At 36.6% G+C, this 25,805-nt stretch overlaps 2 protein-coding genes and 1 pseudogene across 6 annotated transcripts; 1 reads left to right on the forward strand and 2 right to left on the reverse strand.

Annotated features, from left to right (window-relative positions):
* Window positions 1-1,620: 1,620 nt before the first annotated feature.
* On the reverse strand, window positions 1,621-5,306 carry LOC118037307 (uncharacterized). Its single transcript, XM_035043237.2, has 5 exons — window positions 4,945-5,306; window positions 4,244-4,817; window positions 3,094-3,604; window positions 2,927-3,008; window positions 1,621-1,913 (listed from the first exon to the last, which is right to left on the reverse strand). Exons 1-5 carry the CDS (start codon window positions 4,999-5,001, stop codon window positions 1,689-1,691), a joined length of 1,449 nt encoding a protein of 482 aa, XP_034899128.1. The 5' UTR covers window positions 5,002-5,306; the 3' UTR covers window positions 1,621-1,688.
* A 4,628-nt stretch (window positions 5,307-9,934) lies between these two features.
* LOC118037308 (1-phosphatidylinositol-3-phosphate 5-kinase FAB1B) lies at window positions 9,935-20,185 on the reverse strand. Of its 5 annotated transcripts, none has more exons than XM_073403818.1 (12): window positions 18,537-19,755; window positions 17,204-17,953; window positions 16,769-16,922; window positions 16,284-16,628; window positions 15,125-15,964; window positions 14,721-15,052; window positions 14,256-14,379; window positions 14,009-14,179; window positions 11,865-13,412; window positions 11,170-11,436; window positions 10,706-11,012; window positions 9,935-10,265 (listed from the first exon to the last, which is right to left on the reverse strand). In XM_073403818.1, the coding sequence occupies exons 1-12, from the start codon at window positions 19,154-19,156 to the stop codon at window positions 10,252-10,254; spliced, it is 5,472 nt and encodes a 1,823-aa protein (XP_073259919.1). In that variant the 5' UTR covers window positions 19,157-19,755; the 3' UTR covers window positions 9,935-10,251. The 5 variants fall into 5 exon arrangements, with proteins under 5 accessions (XP_073259919.1, XP_034899130.1, XP_034899129.1 ...); XM_035043239.2 differs by lacking the exon at window positions 9,935-10,265 and adding an exon at window positions 19,778-20,185 and having other exon boundaries at window positions 10,323-11,012; window positions 18,537-19,639; XM_035043238.2 differs by lacking the exon at window positions 9,935-10,265 and adding an exon at window positions 19,778-20,185 and having other exon boundaries at window positions 10,323-11,012; window positions 18,537-19,672.
* Window positions 20,186-23,801: 3,616 nt separating this feature from the next.
* LOC118037303 (uncharacterized) overlaps window positions 23,802-25,805 on the forward strand; it is a 3,449-nt pseudogene continuing 1,445 nt past the window's right edge.

Raw genomic sequence — 25,805 nt, forward strand, 5'->3', positions numbered from 1 at the left:
TGCTTGCTTTGCTAACATTTCGGAGATCTAACTTTTTGTCATGAAGTGCCTTCTGATAAATCTACCTCCATGGGAGTCCCAAATCTTAACACAGGTACAGTCAAAGTTTTGAGGATAATCTGAAGGAATATTGCTTGTGATTTTTATCAATCATTTCGTGCATATTAAGTTGTAGGGAGAAGGTGATCAAGGGTTTATAATCCTAGCTTGATTGGCACTGATCAGAAGGAAATTATATACGCAAGTTCCCCAAACTAAGAGCATATCTAGTTTACTGATGAGTGCTGCTAATTCAGGCTTCCACCTCCATTGAGTCTATAAACAAGCTGGTTTACGAGGAAAACCAACCAACACCAAGATATATAGACCGGATTCAGCTGATTTCTACGGGGACTGCCATGCATGTGACGAGGTGTAGTTATGTATTCAGCCATGTATGCCACTCCACCATGGCACTGCCTTAAATGACAAATACTGTAAACGTTAGAAATTGGAAAGCTACCCCATTTACTATCTGAAGAGAGCGATGAATGAACTGCCATGTGTTTTTTTCCATCTATTTAACTTTATTTTATGTTTCTAGATAACCAGTTTAAAGAACTGATCATGCATGTTCAGCCTGATGAATTGATTTGTGATAGTACTAGATATTTAATGTTTGATCTAACTACTACTGTACTGAACAAAGAATTCTGACACATTTGATTTTGTATGCTTATCCTTGTGTAAATTAAACATAAAGCAGCGAAAGTCATCGTTGTTGCATCGCCGGTGGGGCATGTTTTCACAGGTAGCACTACTGTGAATAGCCTGAGAAATGAATTACCTCAAGCAGGAAGTAAGGGATGCAGTTCCATGAAATAATACATGGAATAAGATGGCTATATATTTAACATAAAGAGTTCAACAGACAGCTTGAATACAAAATCATTCCTGGTAGAAACTACCTAAACATTCAAATGGTGGTTGTAAGATGGATAGAGAAGCCATGCGTTGACCAGCCTTCTTCTTCTTGGATTAAGTTACTGATAAGCTTAACAAGTCCAAATAATGACATGGAGCCTGTAAAAGCATAACCCGTAATTAACATTGCTGTAAACAGCTAAATAGCAAAATTAACTTCTCACTGAACAGCAGAGCAGGCGCACGAAGAGAATTGATGCCTGCGAAGCAACTGTGCCTTTGAATTTGTAATTAAACAACGAAATAGTTCTTATGATTGTTTTCTCGCTAAATCCTAGCGTGCATTCACGCGGGACAACAATGCGGGATGTAAGATTGTAAGAGAATCTGAAATTTATACACCCTTCCTTGTTCGAGGTAGGCTGCAAAAGAAGCTCAGCTTCCTGTCTTTGATTCTGGCATACACACCATCACTTTGTAATTTAAAATATATGGTAAATGACAGCCCACACATATCCCTATATGTCTTCTAATTGGTCGAGGCGGTTAAACCAGTGATCCGAGACCTTGGCCAGGTCAGGCTCCAGACCCAACATCTATGGTTTAAAATTGAATAATTATAGGCGACTACTGGCCTTGTCTGATATGACTAAAATCTAGTACCTTGACTTGATAGAGTTAGTGGATTCTTCAGATGCCAGCCTTGCAAAAAAAATATAAAAAAAGATTTGCAATCTGATAGATATCCCTACAGAACTAAAGATACATCCATCTTTTGTTATGTTTCAATGATTACTGTTGCAAGGAAGACAACCACAAGAAGTGTGGCCAGAAAATTGCATGTTATGTCTGTCTATGATTATCTTCTGTGCTTGTACACTAGCCCTTTGAGTCTGCTCGGTGTGCCGGTGGTGAGCTGCTGCTCTCCATTCCTCAGCTTTTCTGTGCACAATTGCCATCCTCTTCATCAACTTCTCTTCTAGATTCGATCTCATTTTCTGTATTTTCACCTGGAAAATTCATTTTGACAAGAAAAGATTTTCAATTATAGACTACACCATTAGCAGAAACCAGCCATTATTGGTACACTATCCAAATCAAAAGAATGCATAACCCCAAAAATAGTAAGGTGACAAGCAAAAATGCATAGAAAATTATTGTGTTTTCTCATTGGAATTACGTTTTGTTATATCTTCCAATTGGAAATCAGTGGCCCTCCGTGCGCCCCACCTCCTACCAATTGCAAAGTGTGAATGCAAGGCACGAAAAGTAGAGCATGGAGGAGTGCTGCCTTTGTTAATCGTGTACTTGGCCATTATTTTATTGATATGAACTAAAAACTACGCCTTCCAAGCATAAGGTAGCCTAAGTTCAAGTGAATATTCCTGTTCGCTGCGAACTTCAAAACGATAGATATCCACTTGGGCTAAAAAATTACAACAAAGACTACAGAATTATTTATTCAAACAATGATGACTTCTTCTTAGTTGTTTAATCTTGAAACATGTAGTTAAGAATATACGGAACCAAAGAAGACACTCTAAACGAGGTGGACCAGTCAAGAAAACAAAAAGAAGCGAGGTGTCAAGGAGCTGCGAGGGACTCGAGGCGACTAATAAGCCAACAATAAGTCCGACAAAACCCTCCAACTATAGTAAACATTTGATAGACATGGATAATCTGTCCATACTCTTAACATCAAGGGTAACTCAGATCATCTTCACTTAATTTCTAATACCAAAATACAACTACTTCTCATGGCTTGTTCCATCCCAACTATGAGGAGTTCAGTGAGTTGCTAGTTTGCCTATGATTACTGTTGCTATTAGCAACAAGGTGGAGTATTATTGGGCAGAAACTTTAAGGAAAAGCGCCAGTAGCAAAACAAAGGAGAGGACTATTGCAAAGAAAAGAGTACTGAGATTTTATATTCTCATGTTTGATTGTCCATGGTGCTTGATTATTCATCAAAGAAAGAACAGCATGAAAAAACTAAAATGAATCAGACAGATGACGAGTGTACCTCGAGCTTTCTTGATTGCGCTTCTGCTTTTGCGCTTTCGAGGTTAATCCAAGCTTGAATTTTCGCCTCCTCTCTCTGATACCTGTATGTTAAATTACAATTGATAACTCACTAAAAAAACAAATCAACTGCTAAATGCTGAAAAATCTGTGAGCTCATATTATTACCTAAGGCAGCACTTTGTCTTTTCCTCTTCTTCCCATGCAGCAGCTCTTGAGTCTGAAACACTTTTCTGAGATACAATGCCTGTTTCAAAATGTCTCAGGCTCTTTGATATTTCCTCTTCTTCCTCTTCCCTTGAGCTCCAATTTGATGTGACAGAACCATATTGCGTCCCAAGATGTAGCTTAGCCAGATGACATTCTTGCAGCTGTGAAATGTCAATAGAATTATTGCCACTGCCCGAGTCCCCTAATGCCAACGGGCCTGACCTACTGGCAGGTGTGTTATGACGAGCAGGCGATGAACTCTTGAATGGGGTGTGGCACCTAGAATTCATGGAACTGCCTAGTGGAGTCATCTCTGTCCCGACATCTCTGTGTTTCACCTCATGAATTATTTCAGTGCCGGCATCTTTCATGCTTTCATTGTCTAAGTTTCTAAAGAGAAAACCTTCTTTCGATGGCCCTGAATACATAAAACTTGGTAAAACCGGTTCCACCTCGCTTGTGAATTTATCTACAATCATTAACAAACTTCAAATAAGTACTCGTTCAATTTGTTTGAGATGAATCCAAGTTGTGAACATAATTTAACTGGTCTGGATAGTAAATACAAATTCAATGAGAAAAGGCATTCTAAATGGAACTGTGAAGATTTTGCAAATGATTTTATACATATTAATTGGACTTGTTATATAACATGAGCGAGGTAAAGTACTACCATTTAGAAGAATTGACTCACTCCTTTGGTTGCACAGTAAAGGTGAAAAAGCAAAGCAACAAGAACTCTGCATCATTTTTTCCCCAGCAAAACAACGATTTGCATATAATTTCATACCAGTCCATATTCTGTTGCTTTTCTCAAATTCTGGGCAACTTAATTCTAAGTTGAATAACATTGTCCACATTACTTAATTTGCTGCAGCAACAAAATCTCCCATAAACAAGCACAGTCAAACAGCAGTGTATAGTTGAAGTGGACCAGGAAGTTAAACAGTGGAGAGAAAAGTTCGAGTCTCTGTTGAGCTTTTAAAAGACAGGTGAATAATAATAGAGTGTCATTAGGATAATAGAGGGGCAAAAAATGGACAATGAGAAGTAAACGCCAAATGGTTCATCGAGGTTCCATTAAAGCTGAAATGAAGATAAATCCTACCTTTTAGAAGCATATCAGCAGAAACAGAAGTCCCATTAAAAGCTGTGGCTGAGTTATGTTGGTCCAAAGCCACTGACCCTTGAAAGCTTGTAGTAACTTTTGGTGCTTTTTCCTCCGTAACCCTTGATTTCTCCGCAAATACCTCAATTTGCTGCTTAAAATTATCACATTGTTTGTGAATCTTTGAAGACTCTGGTGATGGCTTTATGACATGAGCAGGAGACTCGTGGCAAGAACTGCTTATCAGCCACTTCTCTGCATCATCCCACTTGGATGGAAAGCTCTTTTTTGCAAGATTACCAACACTGAAGCTAAATACTGGCCTACCAGGAGTAGGAGGAGCTTCTACTCTTCTCTGTGTAACTGAGTTCACTCCCTCTGTTCTCCTTGGAACTGAAACTTCAAGAAATCCTCTGCATTCGGCGCTGCTATTTGCCATTGGAAATGATTTGACAAACTCAGATGTCTCCTTGAGATTGAGCTTGCACAGTGGATCTTGAAAGGAGTCTGCAAATGGATTTTCCTTAACCTTCACATAGAAGCTTGTGCTGGTCTTGGTCTCCAATGCTGGTTCCTAAAATCACAAACACACCCCCACAACACAACAAGCCAACATGTTATCAGTACCGAAAATGTCAAAACCCAAATGAGACATAAAAAGACAGTAGGAGAAGAAAAACAAATTATGTGAATTCTTATACCCCATTAGGAACAAAAACAGGAGGAGGTTGAAAGTATTTTGGAGCAGTGAGATCCATGGTTGTGAGGAGGGTCACTGCAATGATCTCGATTTAAAACAAGTAGAGGAATCTTCTGGACTAGTCTCTGGTGAAGTTTATACCTTAGGTCTAGCAGTCCCTAGTGAGAGGTTTGGTTTCAGGCATGTGCCTCATTTTGATGTAAAGCACAAGTGATGAGAGAAAGAGAGGAAGCAGTTGAACAGTGAAGCTGAAGAGGGAAACAGCATTGACTACCGAGAATCATGGTCTAAAAAGGGCTACTGTTACACCCAATATTGACCCCACATGTGATATAACAACTTAGACAGTAATGCTACAGTGTTCTTTCTGAAAAAAAAAAAAAAACGAAAGAAAAGGAGACCACCAGTATACATCGCAGTTACATTACATGCATGCATAGTTCAAAGTTCAAACTCTATATAATCTGAGGAAGGAGACGAAATAGTACTTCATGAAAAGAAGTGTTGGAGGGGCTTTGAGGGGTGCAAAACAATTTTCTGTTCATCTTTTTGGATTTGTTCATTTTTTTATCCCTCTGTTAGTGTGTAACAGTGTCTCACCTGTTCCACGACAGGAAAAAGCTTTAAAGATAACCTTTTCCTTTCCATTCTTTCCGTGAACCTGGAAATGGGTTTCACCAACGAGGGCTAAACCCAATCCATACAAGGATGGCCCGGGAACAGAAATCAAGCGCTAATGAGATATGAAACGGGCCCTAGTAATGGATTATTCTGATATTCTTGAAAAGTTCTCTTCTGGTAGAATTCTTTAAGTAGAATCGGTTCAAGGCAATTCTAGACCCCAATACATGGAGTTGGAGGAGCAGGCCATGTATGTTTGTGTGCTGGCAAGTGTTCTCCTAGCTGCAAGGTCGAGGCTTAAGGACACACAGATTCCACTCATCATGCATCATGATTCATGAACGATCTTATTCACGTACAACTGTGGGTGAATTATTGAATATAGTTAAAGCTCAGGGTACCAGATGTTCTTGCAATAAAAAATACAAATATGATTTTAGAATTGGTAAATTATGGGCAAAGCTTATAAATGTGTTTCGGTAGAAATAGTGGAAGAGCGGGGAGATACAGAGAAGGGATGAGGAAAATTTTGAAGTATACAGATGCTGTTCTTGCTGCATCGCGACACAATACAGATGCTGTTTTTTGAAGTTCTTAGAAAAGTTCAATTTGTTGTCTAAATCTTTTATGTTTCTTTTTATCCTTTTTAGTCTTGTTTCAATTCTAAAACTTTGTTTTTTTTCATGTTTAAATCCATGATTATTGAAAAGATTTTAATTTAGTTCTTGAAGTTTATGTAAAAGTTCAATTTAGTTTCTAAAGTATTTTATTTTGACATTTTTATCTCTTCAGTTTTAAGTGTCCACGTTTTGATCCTCCAATTTCATTTTCAATTTGGTTCCTGATGTACTGTAAAAAAGTTCAATTTAATCCTTTTTTTAGTTTTATTTTTTTTTATCTATGTAATTTTAGGTATTTATGTTTCAGTATAAGAATTCATTTCTATTCAAGTAATTAAAATTTTAAAGCAAAATGTATATCTTTGGTCAAAATTCTCATTTTTTATTTTTGTGTTTTCTTCATGTTTTTTTTATGTATCATATTCTTTTTATTAACAACATGATTTATGGACCTCCAAAACCAAGGTTTCATCTTGTTTTTCATATAAATTTTTTTTTGAAAACCTTCAATAACTCTATTTCTAATACAAAAACACCTTCTAATCAATATAAAAAAAAATTATAAACACCTATCTATTTTTTCTTTTGTTAATGAAATCTTGTTGGTAATGAAAAAAATATCTTTCATGAAAAAAAAAAAAAAAACATAGATAGGAATCAATTGAGTGGTGGCTAGTTGCCTAACTCGTTAATTTTTCCATGAATATTGAAAAGATGTTAATTTAGTAGTTTATGTAAAAGTTTAATTTAGTCTTTAAATTTTTTTATCTTGATATTTTTATCCCTTTAGTTTTAGGTGTCTATGTTTTGATCCTATAACTTCATTTTCAATTTGGTTATGATGTCTTGTAAAAAATTCCAATTCCTTTTTTTAGTTTAATATATATATATATATTAATCCGGAGTGTCCGGGTCAGCTTACGCGCACAACGATCAATCCCGGGATCTACTGAACATTCTGCAAGCTCCAGTAGACAAGTAAGGCACCGCGAGGATGGCAAATTAGTGCATAAAGAGAATCGAACTCGGGACAGTCATAAAGCAAGCCTTGCAGTTGATCACTGAGTTAGACCCTCAAGTATAATATTTTTTTTATACATGTAGTAGTTTTAGTAATTTATTAATATATTAGTTCGCAGTCCACGATGAGTTAATATAATTTATTTTTAAATTTATAAAAATATTAAAAATAAAAAATATTTTAAACGATAGAGATGAGACACCTATATTGGATCTAACCAGTAGTTATACTAGACCTAACTTGGATTAAAAACCATGCTAACCCAAAGATCTAAGAAGCCATGCTGATAAAGAAAAAATATATATTTTAATTGTTAAAAACAAAATAAAAAATACAAACGTCTTGGATTCGATAATGATGTTGATAAAGAATAATAATGCACTTTAGATGTAGGAGAGAGAAAAGATATCTTCGCTGTTAAAAGCATCTATAGCCGTCGCTATACTCTGTTTTCTGAATTATATGCCACAGCCTGCGACGAACGTTGATCACCAGCTTAACTGTTGACTCGAATAAAATGGCCATCTGACAGATGACCTCTGAAACTGATTGATGGAGAATTCTTCCACAAATAGGTACACGGTGGCGGTGCTGCCATTTTGAAGGAAAGGTCTGACTGATGCTAAGCTCGTGACACGGGAGGATGCTTTACTTTTTCCTTTCAGCAACCGTCGGAATTCTGAGGAGGCAGCCCCGTACCCCTTCTCGATTGACCGGAATATAATTATGAATCTTTAACCATCACCATTGTTTAATCTTTAGATTACAAAGAAAGCTCAGTGGCGTAGGTTTTCATTTTAGCTTCGAACATATACTCTTGTGATTGTGACAGTAAAATTTAATTGTGTATATTGTATAATTAAAGGGATTATGATAAGTATTTTTTAAATATTTTGATGTTATTTATATTTAATTTTTATTTAGAAAGTTGTCACACATCCCAGCTAGTAGACATACATTGTTTTAACGACGTATAGGACATTTTTTAATGGCTAAATGTGTAATGTTATATCTGTTTCAGCATTTTAAAGGCGAAAAAACAAATTTTATAGTTGAAAGTGTGGAAATGATGTTAAATATAAATTTTAAAAATAATATTTTAATATATTTTTAAATAAAAAACATTTTATAACTCGAATAACTAGTGTAAATTTCTTTCCTTCCCTGTTGCTGTGGTCGACCCATGTTCAGCCTTGGATCAAAAAAAAGAAAAAAACTAGGATCATTGATAAGATGCGCACATACATCGATATTTAAGCATATTTAATGTGAAACAATGAATAGACCCACCAACCAATGGATGAGAAACACGGAAGCATCACCTAACTACAAGACAAGTGAGGGCTCACCAATCTGAGGAACAGGTATAAGATAAGCAACATGGGACCCATTTGGAAGCTCTGTATTTTACGGCCCCTACAGTGCATGCTGACATGACATAACCTAACAATAATTGAATTTTATATCCTTTTAGACCTACAAATACCTGGCGATCAAAACTACCTTATCATGTTCTTGCAGAGCCAGGCACAGATCCTGAGACAACAAACAAAACCACTCCTCCTTCCTCGTCTTCTAGCATATGATCAATGGCTGTAACATGCTTGTCGTCTCCTCACATCCTGGTTCACAAATCCGGACCTGTTATAAAACCTGTAAGCAGGATTTTGATGCTTCAACGGAATAGTAGTCATGTTCCACTCAAGAAAGCACCTACTCTTCCGGTCAGATCCTCATTAAAAGCCAAGGTATTAAATGTTCGTACACTTGTTTCATCTCGTCTCCCATGTTTCTTGATATATATATATATAACTCTCTGTTTAATTTCTAGCTGGTTTTCGAGAATCGAGCGGAGGGCATAGTTTGTTATAGAGATGAAAGCGGGGAGATAATCTGTGAGGGATTCGATGAAGGCCCTCGATTTCACCAACAGCTTCAATGTTCATCATACCATCCAAGGTTTGATTATTCTCAACCAAGTAGCATATTGTAATTCAGCCCTCTATTGTAATATCCGAAATCAATACCTGAAAAAGTTTTGTCAATCTTTGGTTGACTACAGGGATGTTGAGATCATCAATCTTCTTCAACAAAGATTGCTTCAGATTGTCAATGGCGGTGAGTTTAACAGCACTGAAAATGGAGGACTGCAATCGGAATGGCTTTAACAAATTCTACTGATCAGTAACTAACTCCTGTAAGTTTAACCAACGTTATCTGAAATAAGTCCCAACATAACGGGGAAAAAAATCATTTCTTCCGATCCCAGAATGTAAATGGCGAGCATAAAATCACTCATCTGTGCTCTTGAAGCATTTCATTTTTCATTTTTTCCAGTCTGTGATCAATATTTCAACTTTCTCTCCTTCTGCTGGCGCTTTTTTTCTTCATTGAAGCGAATATGCACGCGCACTCGCCCCTTTTGACACAAATAGAGAACAACAATGGCAGCTTTCTAAAAGTGATTCTTAATGCTGTTTCAAAGCTAAAAGGGTGAAATGGTTGGGCCTATGAAAAATCACCCGCAATCATTTGCAAACGCCATTATATTTTACCTCGGATGCAATCAGTAAGGAGAGATTTTGACAAAAATGAAGCGCAGGAAACGCACCTTGCAGAACACAGGACATGATTCTTGTGCTAGAAATCAAACAGTTTGAATATTTTCAAATATATTATGCATCAGAGCGTCTACAAAGAGATTTGAATATGCTAGTAACAAGGTGGAAAGATGAAAGTGTGAATCTGCATATCATGTTTGACAAGCAATTACCAACTGGCTGCAAGTTTTACTCTAATACAAAGCTCGTTTGACCAAGTAATTTTACCCCCAAAAGTCAATTTGCAACACATTCATTTGGCACTTGTTTCAGCAAAGTAATCCAAGGTTCATTATGCCACAAAAACGAAAAAAAGGAATCTCGATTTACAGAGATCAGAATGCCAAACAATGCTTGACAGGCATGCTACCACCAAATCAACTGTTACATTTTGAACGTGTCCTTTATCCCATCTACTTTACTCTTAGTCCTTGCAAAGTACCAGGCTATAGCATATGTCCTTCCGAGGGAAAGAAGCAGTCGGTGAAGAGATCCAAACATGGATAAACAGACCGAAAAACAATGAACATGATTTAGGGAATGGACATCAAAATCAGCACTAAAACACAAGACATAATATTCAATTTTGATACATGTACATGTTGCAATGCCTTTCTTTTTTCTTTTTCTTTTTCTTTTGTACAAAGATTTCAGGGAAGGACATCCAATATTATATACCCTCGACTGAATCTCATGGCTTTGACAGCCTTGTTCTGCATCTCCTAACTAATAATTATGACCTTCTCTTCTTAACTAAAGTTACAAAAGCAAATTCTATAGAAAAAAAAAATGAAATGAAATATCAAGAATGAGAGAAAAACTGTTGGAGGAATGTTCCAAAAATTCAAGTTTAAATGTGCATGAAGGCAGACCCGAAATATCAGTCAACTGAAGCCGCACCTTGTGTATTCTCTTCGCCCAAATCAGACTGGGATTTACTTGGAATGATAGAGGGAGGGGACCATTGATCTGGGACCATCAGAAAATAGGTAGTCATCGCTTTCCTAAACCTTTTCTTATATTGCTTCGGAGAAATAACAGTTGGAGATTCATTCTTTGACCCACCAAGTATGCCTGAAGCCTTAACCCATGTTTCCAAATGTTTGTCCCATGTATACTGCCTCATGAAATCAATTATCCCAAGAGCCAACTCATGCTTCTCCTCATCAACCCCAACCAATAATGAGTAATCCATTACATCAATAGACTGCATATTTATAACCATGACAAATTAAAGGCCGACAACGAAGACATATTCATCTTCAAATGCTAAATAACCACAGCAACTAGACATTTTTTATGAAAAAAAAATAAAAGGAAATAAAATAAATGGAAAGAAAGAAAGAAACAGATTTAGAACTTACTGCAAGAAAAGAAGTATCATTCCAAACAGCTCTCTCCAGCAGCCGCTTTGACTTGTTTCCCACAAAAATGGGAGAGGTTGGCATTGCTTCAATCAAGTTCTGATCCAGCAGAACCTTGTTGCTCCCACTAGAATCAGGATTGTACCGTGACCTGGAAGATCCTTTAAGATCATAAAGGCGGGTCACTTTCCTCCTATATAGAAGGTTCTCCATAACTAGAACATCCATCTTCGTTTCTTTCCCACCTTTCAGATTCTTCGATGTAACCTTTCAACAAGAAAGAAAAAAACAAAGCAATAAGTTGCCAGGAACATATTCAATGCCCTGTATGAAGTTGTTAATACAAAATCTCCTTCATTGGCTGCAAAAGTGACAGGGGCTAGCATCCTCAAATTTTTCTTACAACTATTTTCATATTGTATGAGCATTTTAATTTTAAAAATCAGGAGCTTTTTAAAAACTTCTAAAGCTCCACTTGCACCAACCAGCTGGCAGAAGCAGAACCTTGGCAGATACTGGTAGCCACGTGTTCACAAACTTTTGTGGTCACCCATAAGATTACTTGCGTATTTGGCATAAGGTACAGACAGTCAAACAAAGTTTCAATTGACTGGTGAACTAGGCATAACGTCAGTCAAACTAAATAACTATGATAATTTTGCCTACTTTTCATTTAAGGTCTCAAGAATAAGCACCTGGTAAATTCCCAAAATCTTTGCCAGGCATGTTGGACTTCTTGTGCTAATTGATTCAGAGAGGTACTTGAAGTAAGCAGGGGCAAATTTTATAAACGACTCCAATTCTGTTTTTGTGACTTGTTTGATGATGAAACGATCGTCCAAGGTTTTTGCAAAGAAGACATTGCTCTTGCCACCTTGAGCTCCCCACTTCTTACAACGACTAAGAGACCTTACAAAATCAAGTTCAGATGGGCAGCATATCCTCCTCAAGGTTTCAAACCGCTTAGCATAGTAACAAGTCACAGAATATCTTGCCTTACCATCTGGGCAGTCATCTCCAAAAGAAACTCTGACATGCATAGCCTTTGTGTAGGAGAGTGGGTCCAAAATCAAAGAGCTACGTGATCCAGACATGGATAAGATGCTCTCATCTGTAGATCCAAAACTTCTATACAAATCATAGCTTACTTCTTCGAGAGAGTGGAATGATTCAGATAAACTTGAGAAAGAACTGGATTCTCCAGTGTCTTTTATTCTTTCCCCCTCATCAGTTAGTTGGGCATGATATTCTGGTGATGCTAAAGCATAAGATATCAGACTCGTGGGTTCATCATCATACACAGGAATGACCGTGTCGTTCACACCCACAGGCAGAAGTAGCCTAGCCCCACCTTGGAGTTCCAAACTCCTGAAGGATGAAACATAGACAGGGTTATACCCGCCCATAGTACCAAGCTTCTCAGAGCTTGTTAAAAAATTCTTGTTCAATGAACGATAGAAATTTAAAAATGGCATTCTTAGCCAGCTCATATAATCTTCCATGTTATCAGGGTCCTTGGCAGACAACGCAGGTGAAGGAGAATAGCACACTTTGGATCCATCTCGGTCTTTGGCATGGCCCTCCAAATCTACCCCCTCCAATCCCACAGCAGTGGTTGAAGATTCTTCCATAGCTGAATCAGAAAGCCTATTGTTGTCGTCCTTTAGTGTCCCAACTCCCGGGTGATTCTTACCAGTCCATGCAGCATCAAGGGTATCCGATAGATTTGCCATGATAGGAACCTGTCCATCAGAAAGGGTCCTAAAAAAATTTCCACCAGATTCCTTAATGTCAGATAGATCACGGGCAGACATGGTAGTGCAAAGATTAGCATGGCCTTCTTTTCCATGACCGGGGCCTAGACACACATCCATTTCTTGATCAACCTTGTCAGATAGGTTTGTGTTGCTACCAAAGTCTCCTTGCTGGTCAGAGCCTTTAAGCAGCTTGGCATCAACAGAAGGAAAGTCACAGCTACTGCAACCATTTCCTGGCCTGTGTCCCATGTTTTCCTCAACGAGCTTATCACTGTTATCTGGCTCCAGCAGTTTCTCCTCATATCCTGAAGTTGAGCTGTTTGAATCATCATGGAAGCTGTTATCTAAACTGGCTGCATAAATCAGACGGTTGTCCCACATGTAAGACTGGAAGAGTAACTGCCTCCGCAGTCTGTTGATCTCAAGAATGTCAATAACAGGTTGCCCGTTTTTCATTTCCCTGCTCAAGACTTTGTGGAGCGACTCCTGAACAGCAATGAGAACGATTTAAACTATTAAGTATTTTTATATAACAAATTCACACAAAAACCTTTTAAGAAAGATTTCTGAGAAATCATAGAAACCACAAGGATGCAACAGATTTGATATTTGTTTCAACTATATGCACTTTTTTAAACAAAAAAAATGATGAAAATAATTGTGAGGAAAAACAGATTTCTAAGGGAACTTTATAGAAGTCAGAAGATGCTTTTCATAGTTACATAGATGTGAACTAAATAAATAAAGCTATGAATACTTCAATTTTTACAAACATTTTGACTAAATGACACAGCATTTTGTTTATAGTGAATTGTTAATTTTCCATGATTGTGATTCTGCTAATAAACATGATAACATTCACATTCTTTGAGTTGAAAGTAAATTTAAGAAAAGTTTTAGGGGGGGTGAGGGTGTTAAAGATGGTTAACATTCAGAAAGTAGCAGAATTAGGGAAGATTTTGAACATAATATTACTTTAAATAGTCCCTATTAACATGCACAAGTTTTCACTACAGAAATGGCTCACCTATGATGCTTGTGTAACTAAAGACTAGAAAATCAAAAGGTACAGTAAACCTCACCTCAAATTCTGCCATCTCCTTTTGCAACATCAATTCAAGTTCTGCTATCTGGCGTCTCAATTCAGGTAGTTTCATGCCACTGTTAAGTTGCTCAATCTTACATCGTTTCTCTGAGATTTGACTAAGAGCATTGAGTACTTCAGAAAGTAGAAGTTCTGCCCGATTGACCACCTGTTATAATCAGACAATGTAATCACCCATATAAAGGTGTAAGATAATGAAAAGTCCAAAATGGGGATCACTGCACCTCATCTGTTTCTTTCTGCATCCACTCTTGATTCTCAAAGCTGAAATCAACTCTCGAGGGAGGAAGGTATACAGAGAGAACATTAATTGACGCATATCGAAAGCAGGCAACCATTTGCCCAAAACTGCACATGTAAAGACAGTGTGAGAGTGAGAGGACTTGTTTATGAAAAGGATTTTTCTCCTGCTATAGATTGTCAAATGGACACACAAGCTTAAAAATTATATAACTAGAAACATTCAGTAAATATACAAGAACATTGAAGAAAGAGGTGTTTTAGCAGATATAACCCAACATGGTCCTGAGTGACTTCTTGGTTCCATAATGTTTATAAAACAATTGTCAAGATTAAATCCAGCAGAAATGCCATTATTATATATTTTCACAAGATGTAGTGACTGTAGATAATAATGAATTTGTATGATAATTGACAGCATAACATGATGAAGAGATTAACAAAATTACCCATAGAAACGAAGACAATCCCTGTGAAGAGAATGGCCACAGCTTGCCACCCTGCTTGCAGCTGCATGATTTGAAAAACTAAGCTCCAAAAATTTCCCAAATGATAAACCCCAAGCAGCATCTGACATTACTACTCTCCGAGTAGCTGGAGGAAAACCATTGATACGTGGACACCTCAGACATCTGTGCCACATCCAGATTTTCCCATCCTGTTCACCTGGTAACAGTATTTCAGGTAGCTTCTTAACAGATATAGTAAGGGTTCCTTGCCTGTGAGTATAACAATGAACATGTGCTTCTGATGGCATCTCACAAGAACGGCAGCTGTAACTCTGCGAGTATAACAGATATAGTAATGACCAAATTTCTACAAGATATAACAAATTTGGGAAAAAAAATTTTACCTGATCAAATAAATGGTCTCGCAAAAACCGACCCAAAGGTTTGTCAAAGCTTCCATAGTATTTAATGCGGAAGAGATGGGACCTCTCACAGACTGTCCCCTTCCACACACACCGGGAAGACAAGGAAACTAAAATGCTCAGATGATCTGAAGGTGATGGAGGAAACTCTTCTTTTAAAGGTTCTGGCTCCTCAAGATTCCTTCTAGAATCTTGTTGAGCAGATGATACCTCTGAACTCTGTGGCTGAGTTGTGATGATTTCATTGAAATAAGAGTTCATTGCAACACCATCTGAAGACCCAAAGCCACTAGCAGTAAGATGATCAGCCGCAGCAATTTCAGCAACCAGAGAAGCTCCAGAATCCATTTTGGTTCTTTCCACAAATGTGTGGTAAGAACTTGATACAGCTTTCTCAGTATATGGAACGGCAGAAAGAAATTCAGTTGAATTGAAGCGAGATGAAGTGGATTCTGAGGATTGAGAGCTGGGACAATCTGCTGCAGGTGCATTATCAACAGAAGAACCGATGATGGTTGAGACCAGAGTTGCACTAGGGGCGCTATAGGATCTTTGTGGTTCATTGCTAGATTGCAGTCCTTGAGGTTTTTCATTGGCAGCAATAGTGAAACCAGGTACAGTTGATATTGATCTCTCAATGCTTGATGGTTTATCTGGAAGTGCAACGGTTATTGGAGTGTTCAACGGGAGTTCTGGCAGAGATGCTCCTTCATCAGCAAGAAAAGATGTCTCCAAAGCCAAGTGATATGCTGCAAAAACACCATATTGGACCACGTGTTTCACTTTCTTCAACTCATCCCCATTAGCACCTCTTAGTAAAATCTGAGATAATAGAAATTAAAGAGACAAATACAGCTTAGTAGTAGGCCCAGCAATCAAATTGAAAGTAGCCTGCAAAATCAAAGGACTAATATATCAATGGCAAAGCTACTAGCTACACAATTGCATAGTCCAACCAGGATTATTTCCTGAACAGTAACTCAGAAAATGTTTTCAACTTCGTTACAATGTGTAAAATCGCCAGAGTAGATAAAGCATTGATTGGCCAAAAACAATGCAATTCAGAAACCTGATCAAGTGTCCATCAAAACTTTTAACCTCAGCAACTTGTTGTCAAATGACTCAAGTTTCAGGGACTTACAGTAAAACCCAATGGCTTTGGGCAGCCTTCAAAATACATTAATGTCTTCACCAGTTTTTTCCCACCATGCCCAGCAGTACCAAGATCTTCCAAAAACCTCTCCACATGGAACTTTTCACAGTACCCCAACTTTGGGGAAGATAGATGATCAATTGAAGGGACTATTTGAGCACCTGTGCAGCGGGCTATACGTTCTAAAAGTGGCCTCTTGATATTAAGAACAAGAGATATGTCATTAGCAAGAAGGTACTCCTGTGCATGTCTTGAAACTGAATTCTCCACTAAAAGGACATCAGGGTTGTGTGCATCTATCTTTGCCACTGCCATCTTCAAATGGTCCATTTCCTAGATAATGAGACAACTCATAAGAAACCAAAAAGGAAAAAAAAGTTCAAGCAAAAACACATAATTGCTGTGGTACATTGAGAGCAATGAGGAAGAAACTAAAGCATAAAGGGTTGAGACAAGTGTTTAGAAATCAGAACCTGCTGTAATAGAGTATCAAAACTTGACAGGTGCTTAGAAACTCGCTGGTACTCAAGGGCCCCTCCAAGGATCAATAATCGAGGTTTCTCTATTTTTGAAGTCATTCGACGATGAGCAACATTTTTCTTACAAACAACACCTTTGACCACCATACTAGAAGATAAATCAAAATCAAAGCAGGTAAAAATAAACTTATAGAAACAGCAACAAGAAGTGTAGCAAAAAATAAATTCACTTTTAAAAGCAAATACCTTTCCTGATGGAGTTATACAAACTTAAAATAAGCAAGTTAGTTAATGTTATTTATGATATAGCTTCACAACCTTTCACCTTGATTATCCATGGAGTGAGAAATCCATATTGAGTAGTTATCTTAAAAAAAAGTGGAACAGGGCGGCCTATCCATGGGAAGTGTAAATCAAGGTAGCGATTACCTCTCACAGCAGCGTCCAGAAGCAATGCATTTCACTTTCACATATCCACCAGGATCCATTCCTCCACCTTTGCTCATATCTGGCTTTAATAAAGTAGCAGCCTCCCATGACAAAGATGTGATGATTTCCAACCAGCTCTCTTTATCATTTTCATCTCCCACAGGAACATTCTCAACCTGTAATAGCTGAGATACCAAAGCCCTAAAATGCCCATCAACCACATTCTTCATGACCTTCTTGTGCTCCTCGCTTGACCTATCCCTGTTATGAAATTCTCCACTTCTGAAACTTCCAGATGCCCGTAAATATCCCCACTCTCCTGCAGCATCCCTATCGTCGTCGTCATCTTCAAATAAACCAACTTCCCTCTCATCTTCTTCATCTTCTGGCTCAGGGGGGAGCCAAAGCACTCCACTGTTCTCAAAATCCACAGGTTCAGTGTTACCATCTTCTCCAGTATACATAGAGGACGGTACTTCGCATTCAACATCCATCTCTTGTTCATCCCTTTTCCTTAGCTGTGGCATTCCTTCCAAATTCTGTGGACCAAAACTGTGCCTTATTGGAGAACTGCTTAAACTTTTTGGTTCAATAGTTTCTCCATCAAGATGAGCCTTGCGAGATCCACCGTCATTACTCATGTCATCAAACTCAACTTGACAATAGTAATCATTGACTTGAGGAGAATGCCTTGTTTCCGAATCAGATCGATATGCACCATACTCGTCGTCATCGTCATCACTTCTGGCACTAAAGCAGAACCAAGGATTTAATAATTAATAGCTATGCATTAAAACTAACACCTTCTACATGGCGGAGCTACAAATTCCAAATATTACCATGCTTGTAAGCAGAGACCAATCTAGGACTCAATCTTCTGCCGAGGGGGCTGATTTTGGCATGCTAAACTTTAAACATAAGCAAAAGATCCTTTTATCTTTGAGTGCAAAAGGTTAATCCTTTTGGCTTGAGGGGCCATTGCACGCACACATATCTCAACAAACCTAGGTTGCTTCCATGAGAGCTAAGGATCTTTTATTACGAGGAGAATAAAGAGCGAATCATTCTGGTTTGAGAAGCCTTTACATGGTAAACATATGTAAACAATCCTAGACAGCAACGAGTAACATTGGATGATCATAAAGGAATTAGCTAATCGCTATACTCTAAAAAAGAACCACTCTCTCTGGCTAATAAATGGCATATCAGTTTATTCAACCTCAATGCCTTGAAAAAAAAAGCATATTAGATTGTTACATTTCTATACATTTCTGATGCATGCACCAAATAATCACACTGTATGTTTAGTGCCAAAAGAAGACCATCATCATACCTGTTCACCGAAAATGCATATCCGTCTGGAGATCTATATTCTATGTCAGCAACAGGGTCTTTGCAACTAGCCGATTCCACTTCCCCTTGCTTATCAGAACTGGTCTCCAATTCTGTTGCTTGAGGAGGGCTGAGACGTGAACTATGCTGAGCTTGCTGATTAGGCCGAACCATGTATGGCAAGGAACCACCGGTGAGGCTACTACTGTTAGCTGTGCCACAAGATCTAGTGCTGATAAAACTTGCTGCAGAAGGTGAACTACTAATATCTAGGCTGGGAATCTGTATTCCACTATCAAAAGTAGCTAAACCTTGCTGCCATTGCCTGGAACAATAATTACATACCCGAATCTTCTCCAAGTCTTCCTGAACAGTCCTCGGATCACTTGATGGAACAGGAACTGAGTTGGTTGTACACTTGGCACAGAAAACTCGGCCACAAAGTCGACAATGATGTCTGCGGTTAAATATTGTAAATTGAGAATCACACTCGTAGCATACCCTACAACTCTGATCGGGCATCCAAAAATCCCTTGACACGCTAGCTGGCTCAGAGCGCCAAGGGATCCAGGATTTCAAAAGGCAAACTAGCTCAGAAAACGTCTTGCCGGAAGGTTTCATCTAAAACCAATCCTTACTGCCCCGTTCATTGTGCTATATTCATTTGCCACTCTTAACCAACAAACAATATCCAAAAATTTTCATCTCGAATCAAGAGATACAAACATCGCAATCAAGAAATCAAAATCTCCACCACTATCCAACACCAGTTATTCATTTCATCAGTAAGCAGACAATCACGAAAATACCCTAATCGATCCAAAATTGAAAGAAACCATCCCCCCTCCAATAACCTCAAACATGCACCTTCAACTTCTTTATCACTCCTTGACCCAGAACTGATCTCAACACACCTATGAAAACCTAACCCAGTTCAAGAAACAACTTACCACTCAAAAAAATACACTAAACTAAAAATACCCAGAAGCTCAAAACAGCGAAAAGTCATGCAACGCGATCTCAACCAGTAGAATTCACATAAAAAACTTCTTCTTTTCAAAACACCCCCACCAGCTTTACAACTAAATTGATCAAATCCAACACCTAAAACAAAAGCAGCACAAATCTGTCTCTAACCTGTCCTTACAGAGATAGAGAGAAGGGAAAAAGGTCTGATTGAATGATACGATACAATACAATACAATACCGTGAAAAAAAAAATACAAAATTTAATTTTATTACCTTGAAAAGACAATTAACAACAACAGCATAAGATCTTGTTCACCAAGAGATTTATGACACGTAGTCAAATCAATCCGTGACAAAAGCGGTAGGTGCGGATTTGCAATAAAAAAGCCTGGCTGTCTACCTAGATAGGGATTCTCTAAAGAAGCAATCAAATTTTTGTATGAAGCTGCTAAATTACCACCGTCATCGTCATCACCATGTATTTCTTCCTCTCCTCTTTCTTGTATATATATAAACAAGCTGCTCCATTTAATGACATAAGGGAAGAAGCATAAAAATGCTAATAAATGAAAAATCTAAGAGCACCTGGAATTGGAAATAAATAAATAAATTTGTGTGTTTATTGACAGAGGACATAGGGTTAATGATGTGTATGTGTGTGTGTATTTTTAATTTGTTATGATAAGGAACTCCTCGGCTGATAAAAAAAAAAAAAAAAAAAAGGTTCGATGAGCGAAAAAAGCTGAAAATTGAAAAGTTCAAGAATGCCCTCAAATTTTAGTCAGGAGTGGGCAAGTGTTGGGGAGATAGTGGATAAGAAGGGAATGGTATTTGAGTATTGACTGTTGACTTTTTATACCAACTGCGTGTCTTTTTTTGCTTTTATTTTCTTGTTCCAGACATTTATTTTCTCTCTCTAGATTCGTTGTTTCCCATGAACGCGTTTTTTGCTTTTTGCTGACGCGACGCCTTGCATGCCTCTTTTGTTTTAGCACGCAAATTATGCACGTAGAATGTTTGGTTTGCTGATGATCATAATAATAATAATAATATATAATAAATTCTTAAATTCATTATTTAAAAATATATTTGGAGTATAACTATTTGAAATATAATTATAGTTATTTTTTAAAATATTTTATATTTAAAAATATATTAAATTAATATTTTTAAAAAATTATTTTTAATATAAACGTATCAAAATGATTTAAAAACATATAAAAAAATTAATTTAAAATATAAAAAATTTAAATTTTTTTAAAAACACTTTTAAAATAAATAAAAAAAAAACCTTAAACCTTATGACACCTATCTCCTATCATTTAGGAGAAGAGAATTTTGGTCATTTACTTTTTTATTTTTTTTGTAATATACAATGATTATATGTTAATGTGTGTCTGTGTGTATGTACAAAATAAGTTTTTTAAAACATATTGTCCTATGATTTTGCTTTTTAAAAAACGCTTTTTGAGAGGAAAAATATCTTTTTATGTTTATAAATAATTAAAACCCTCATCTTTTAACCGATATAACAACATTTGTTGCATTTCAACTTAGTTAATTGATACCTTATTTTCCTTTCATTCATTAATTTTGTAATGTGGACTTTAATTACAATATCTTTGATGGACTCCCAAGAGAGCATTTCCTTTTCAAGCTATGAATCTACAAATAAATCATGATTTCAATCATAATACATGAATTGATTTCTCTCTTAAGAGACTAAAGAAGCAAACTGAGAACTTGCCTATTCTTCTACCTCAAAGAGCTCTTCCTCGTCTCCTGTACGCCTCTGTTACCATCGTTGTCGACATCATCGTCCTTTATCATGAAATTTATGAACATTAAATATTCAAGCCATAGAAATGCTTGCGATGATAGCTGCGCGCAGTATGAACTAGGAACTTCAGGCGGTGATTCCAGTGCCATCGAAGCAAACAGCGATGGAGGATTCTTGTGTTTGTTTCATCATTTATGTTTAAAGATTAGTGATCACAGATTCACAGCTGTGGAGATTTGTTCTGCAATGATTCAGGGAGTATATAACGATAAAGGTTTTAGGGAGAAATCTTTGAAGCAAGACTTGCTTAACCGGAGAACCACATCGTCGGAAAAAAATTATATGTTTAAATGTCATGTCATAAAAATTAACAGATCATCAACAGGTTTAATTGCTTGCAATTGAATAATTTGGTTTCAACTGAACAAATTAAAATAATATAGACTTAATTGATAATTTAGGTATAACATCAAGAGGGATTTATAGCCCTCATCTCTTGATGTTCACACATACATGAAAATGATTAAATATTAGTCAAAGAGTATGACCAATATTAAATAAAAATAGATGTGTATGGATGGAATTAAAAAGAAAATTATTCAAGAAAATGATTTAAAATAAAACAAATAATAATTAAAAAATAAGGATCGAATTTGAAAACGAATTACAAAAATCAAATGATCAGGGATGGAATCAAAAAAAAATCCCAATTAGACATAATCAATGTAAACAAAAAACAATTATAAATAAGAGAAGAGGGACTAAATTAAAAGAAAAAAATAAATTAAAAAGTTGATATGATTTTTTACAAGGCCATAACACAACTAATGAAGAATGAGAAGGAAAATAAATTAAAGAAAGAAAATAAAAGCAATTTTAGGTCAAATGACGTCGAAACACCATATCCGCACCACCTAAAGAGGAAGAAAATGCTGAGATGAATAAAATGATATAATGGAATCACAATTATAATCACCGAAGCCAGTTGTACGTGCTACTAGAAGGTGGTGGAGTGGTTGACGTGTGTGAGGCACACATCAGTTTTTTCGTTTGTTTTTTTACAAAATTGAAAATGCCCTTGGGGCTAAACAATCATAACAAACAAATTATGATGAAATTACAATCAAACCCTTGAAATTACAACCAAGCCCTTGAAGTCCAAATTAAAAAATTCAAATGGTAAAGGCAAGATAGCAATTATACTATTTTATCAAATATAAAAATACAAAAAGGTCTATGTGTGTCAGGCATTTGATTATTTTATTAAATGTTTATATTAATAATTTTATTGTGCATTAAAAAACATGATTATCAAAATAACTCATAAAATTCTCAAAAGATATTTATATAACGGTGAAAAGATCATCTCACCTTCAAAATAAATACAAAAAATAAAATGATCAATAAACAAAAATAGTAATTATAATGAATAGTAATATCTCTTGAGGTACAATAATATCAGCAAGGGATTAATTTTGTTTTTTCATTTATTAATATTATAAGTACTTTTTATCTTAAGCTGGAGCTTTTTTGGTCAAGAGCATGTTTGGTAGTGTAAACGGTTATTTTTTAAATAACTTTTCGTACTGAAATACATGTCAATGATGCTTTTTTACTTGTTAAACGCTGCATAAGTTTTTTGGACGTGAATTGACCATTGCCTAAACTTCTTATATGCTTCCAAACGCTAACAAATGCCTGAGATGTCATGCAAATGATTATATAATGGCCGTATAGTTCGCTTCTAGATAATATTTTTTTAATTTTTGTTTTTTTATAGAAAAATTAATGAATAAAAAATATTTTTATAATTAATTTTTAAACATAATTTATTTATTAAAAAATATTTTTAGTTCATGAAGTTCTATAAAGTATTTTATGAATAGTACTTACAATATCTTTCAATTATTACAACTACTATATTTATTTTACTTTTTATAATCATCACATCTTTTTTATCATCTTAATCTTACTATTAATATTAAAATATTTATTTTATATATTTTAGAGAAAACATTTTATATGCAAAAATATTTTTCATTTACAAGATACTTTATATAAAACAAACAAACATATTATAATATGGAGAATCACTAACTGTGATATAAACTCAATCACATACATGTCACATTATCTAATAAAACTTGGTAATGAACTAGCATGATTTTTTAAAATGAGTTACAAAGGGACTTAATTGTAAGATCATTTCAACATAGGGAGTAAAACATATTTATATAAAAAAAAATAGGATTGTAAAAACAATAAAAAATAGGGACTATTGTGATAAAACATATTTATAAAAAAAATAGGATTGTAAAACAATAAAAAAGGGGCCTATTGTGAAGTTTTCAAGAATTAAAGTGTTATTTCCATGTTAATACATTATTACATTATCGATTGCATCACATAATTCGTTTCATTAAATAATATTAAACATAATAGGAGTGTTTTTGGATTAAAATTAAATTATCTATAGATAATTTTATTTACAAGAAGAATACTTTCTTAATCCAAATTCCAAACCTTCTGTATAATTTATGGTGGGATTTGGTGGGCGTTGAAAGAATCCAAATTGATCTTTTCCTCCCAGAAGGGCCAGACCATGTGAAGAGAAGGGCTGTGCACGGCGTCAGCTTCCCTCCTTGTATAATTTTTTAGTTTACTGTACTCTAATAACATCTCACCGGAATTATCCCCTCCCATAAAAACTTAAACGACACACAAAAACACACTCGCATAAATGTGGTGGAGATCGGCGTCTTTCATTCTCGACAAGCAACAGAACGACGCCGTTCCCAAACTACGCAACCCTCCCGACACTCTCACTCCCCCATCTCCACCCCCTCTCTCCATGACCGACACTCTCCAAAACCCTAACCCTCAAAACAACATCTCCGCTTATTACCAGACACGCGCCGCCCACCACGCTGTCGTCACCAGCGACTGGCTCGCCCAGGCCCAGGCCGCCGCCGGAAGTGACCCGGACGGCGCGCCGGAGACCGCTGTCCCCACAGTCGCTGGAAAGCCGTTTAGTGTGATCGATGAGTTTAATAGCTGGAGGAGGCAGCCTGACTTGGCGGAGGCTGTGGCAGCGATTAGGGCACTTGCGGCTGTTATTAGGAACTGTCAGGCTACTACTATGATGGAGCTTGAGATTGAGCTTAAAAAGGCCTCTGATTCGCTTAAAGTGAGTGTGTTTTGTTGCTTCCTAAGGGTTTTTTTTTCATTTGGTGCTAATTGTGATGTTGTGATTAAGTTTTGATCTTGAAGAACAGCTATGTGCCTAGAATTGGAAAGTAAGGTTTTTACTCTTTGTAATTAACAATGATTTTTAATCAACGAAGAGGGATTTTATAGATGTGATTTGTTTTTAGTGTTTGCTTGTGATGATTTACACTGGTAGTTGTTTCCAGTTGTGGGACACAACCTCCATATCTTTGACAGCAGGTTGCGATCTGTTCATGCGGTATGTGACCAGAACTTCTGCTTTAGAATACGAGGACTTTAATTCAGCTAAATCTCGTTTGATTGAACGTGCAGAGAAGTTTGGAGAGATATCTTGCAAGGTATTTTAGCTAATTACAGCTTTATGTCGCCATTGTTTTGCTGCCGGGTTGTTTCCATATGCTGCTATTCATATGAATACTGAGAGTAGAAGGAATTGTTGTTTGATATTGCAGGCGCGCAGGATCATTGCCATGCTTAGTCAAGATTTTATCTTTGATGGTTGCACTATTTTGGTGCATGGTTTCTCCAGAGTTGTGATGGAAGTTCTGAAAACAGCAGCTCAAAGTAAAAAACTGTTTAGAGTTTTCTGCACAGGTTTTGTTTCTCAACACTCTTGCACCTGCTTAGAGTGTCCCTATATTACTTAACATCACCTTGAACATTTATTAGCACAAATCTTGTAACTTGCATATTGCATTATTTTCTCATCGCCATTTGCTTCGTAAAAAGCATGAAGTAGAAAAGAGAAACAAAAATCTTAATTGAAATGTGCTTTGCTCATCTGTTAAGCATGGTGTTGGGCTCAAGAAAGGAAACTGGTGCCGCTCATTTTCAGCATAATTACCTACTTATTATGTTTTTAATGTATAGCTGCTCTGTCTTTGGCCTTTAGATTTGAGACCGACCTTTACTTTTTTATGTGCTTCTATACTGGGCTAAACCAAATTTTCTAACTTTCATACTTGTAAATTGCAGAGGGAAGGCCTGATAGGACAGGCTTACGGTTGTCCAATGAGCTGGCCAAGCTTGATGTTCCTGTGAAACTCCTTATAGACTCTGCTGTGGCATATACTATGGATGAGGTAGACATGGTGTTTGTGGAGCAGATGGAGTGTTGAAAGTGGAGGTATAATTAACATGATGGGACATACCAGATTGCATTGGTTGCCCCACAGCATGAATAAGCCTGTTTATGTGGCTGCTGAAAGCTACAAGGTATGCCAATCTGTACCTTTAGGGTTAAATAGATATTCGTTCAACGGTAACTCTTTGGTAATCAATCAGCTGGAGGCA

Source organism: Populus alba, chromosome 1 (assembly GCF_005239225.2).
Source record: "Populus alba chromosome 1, ASM523922v2, whole genome shotgun sequence".
Lineage (NCBI taxonomy): Eukaryota > Viridiplantae > Streptophyta > Magnoliopsida > Malpighiales > Salicaceae > Populus > Populus alba.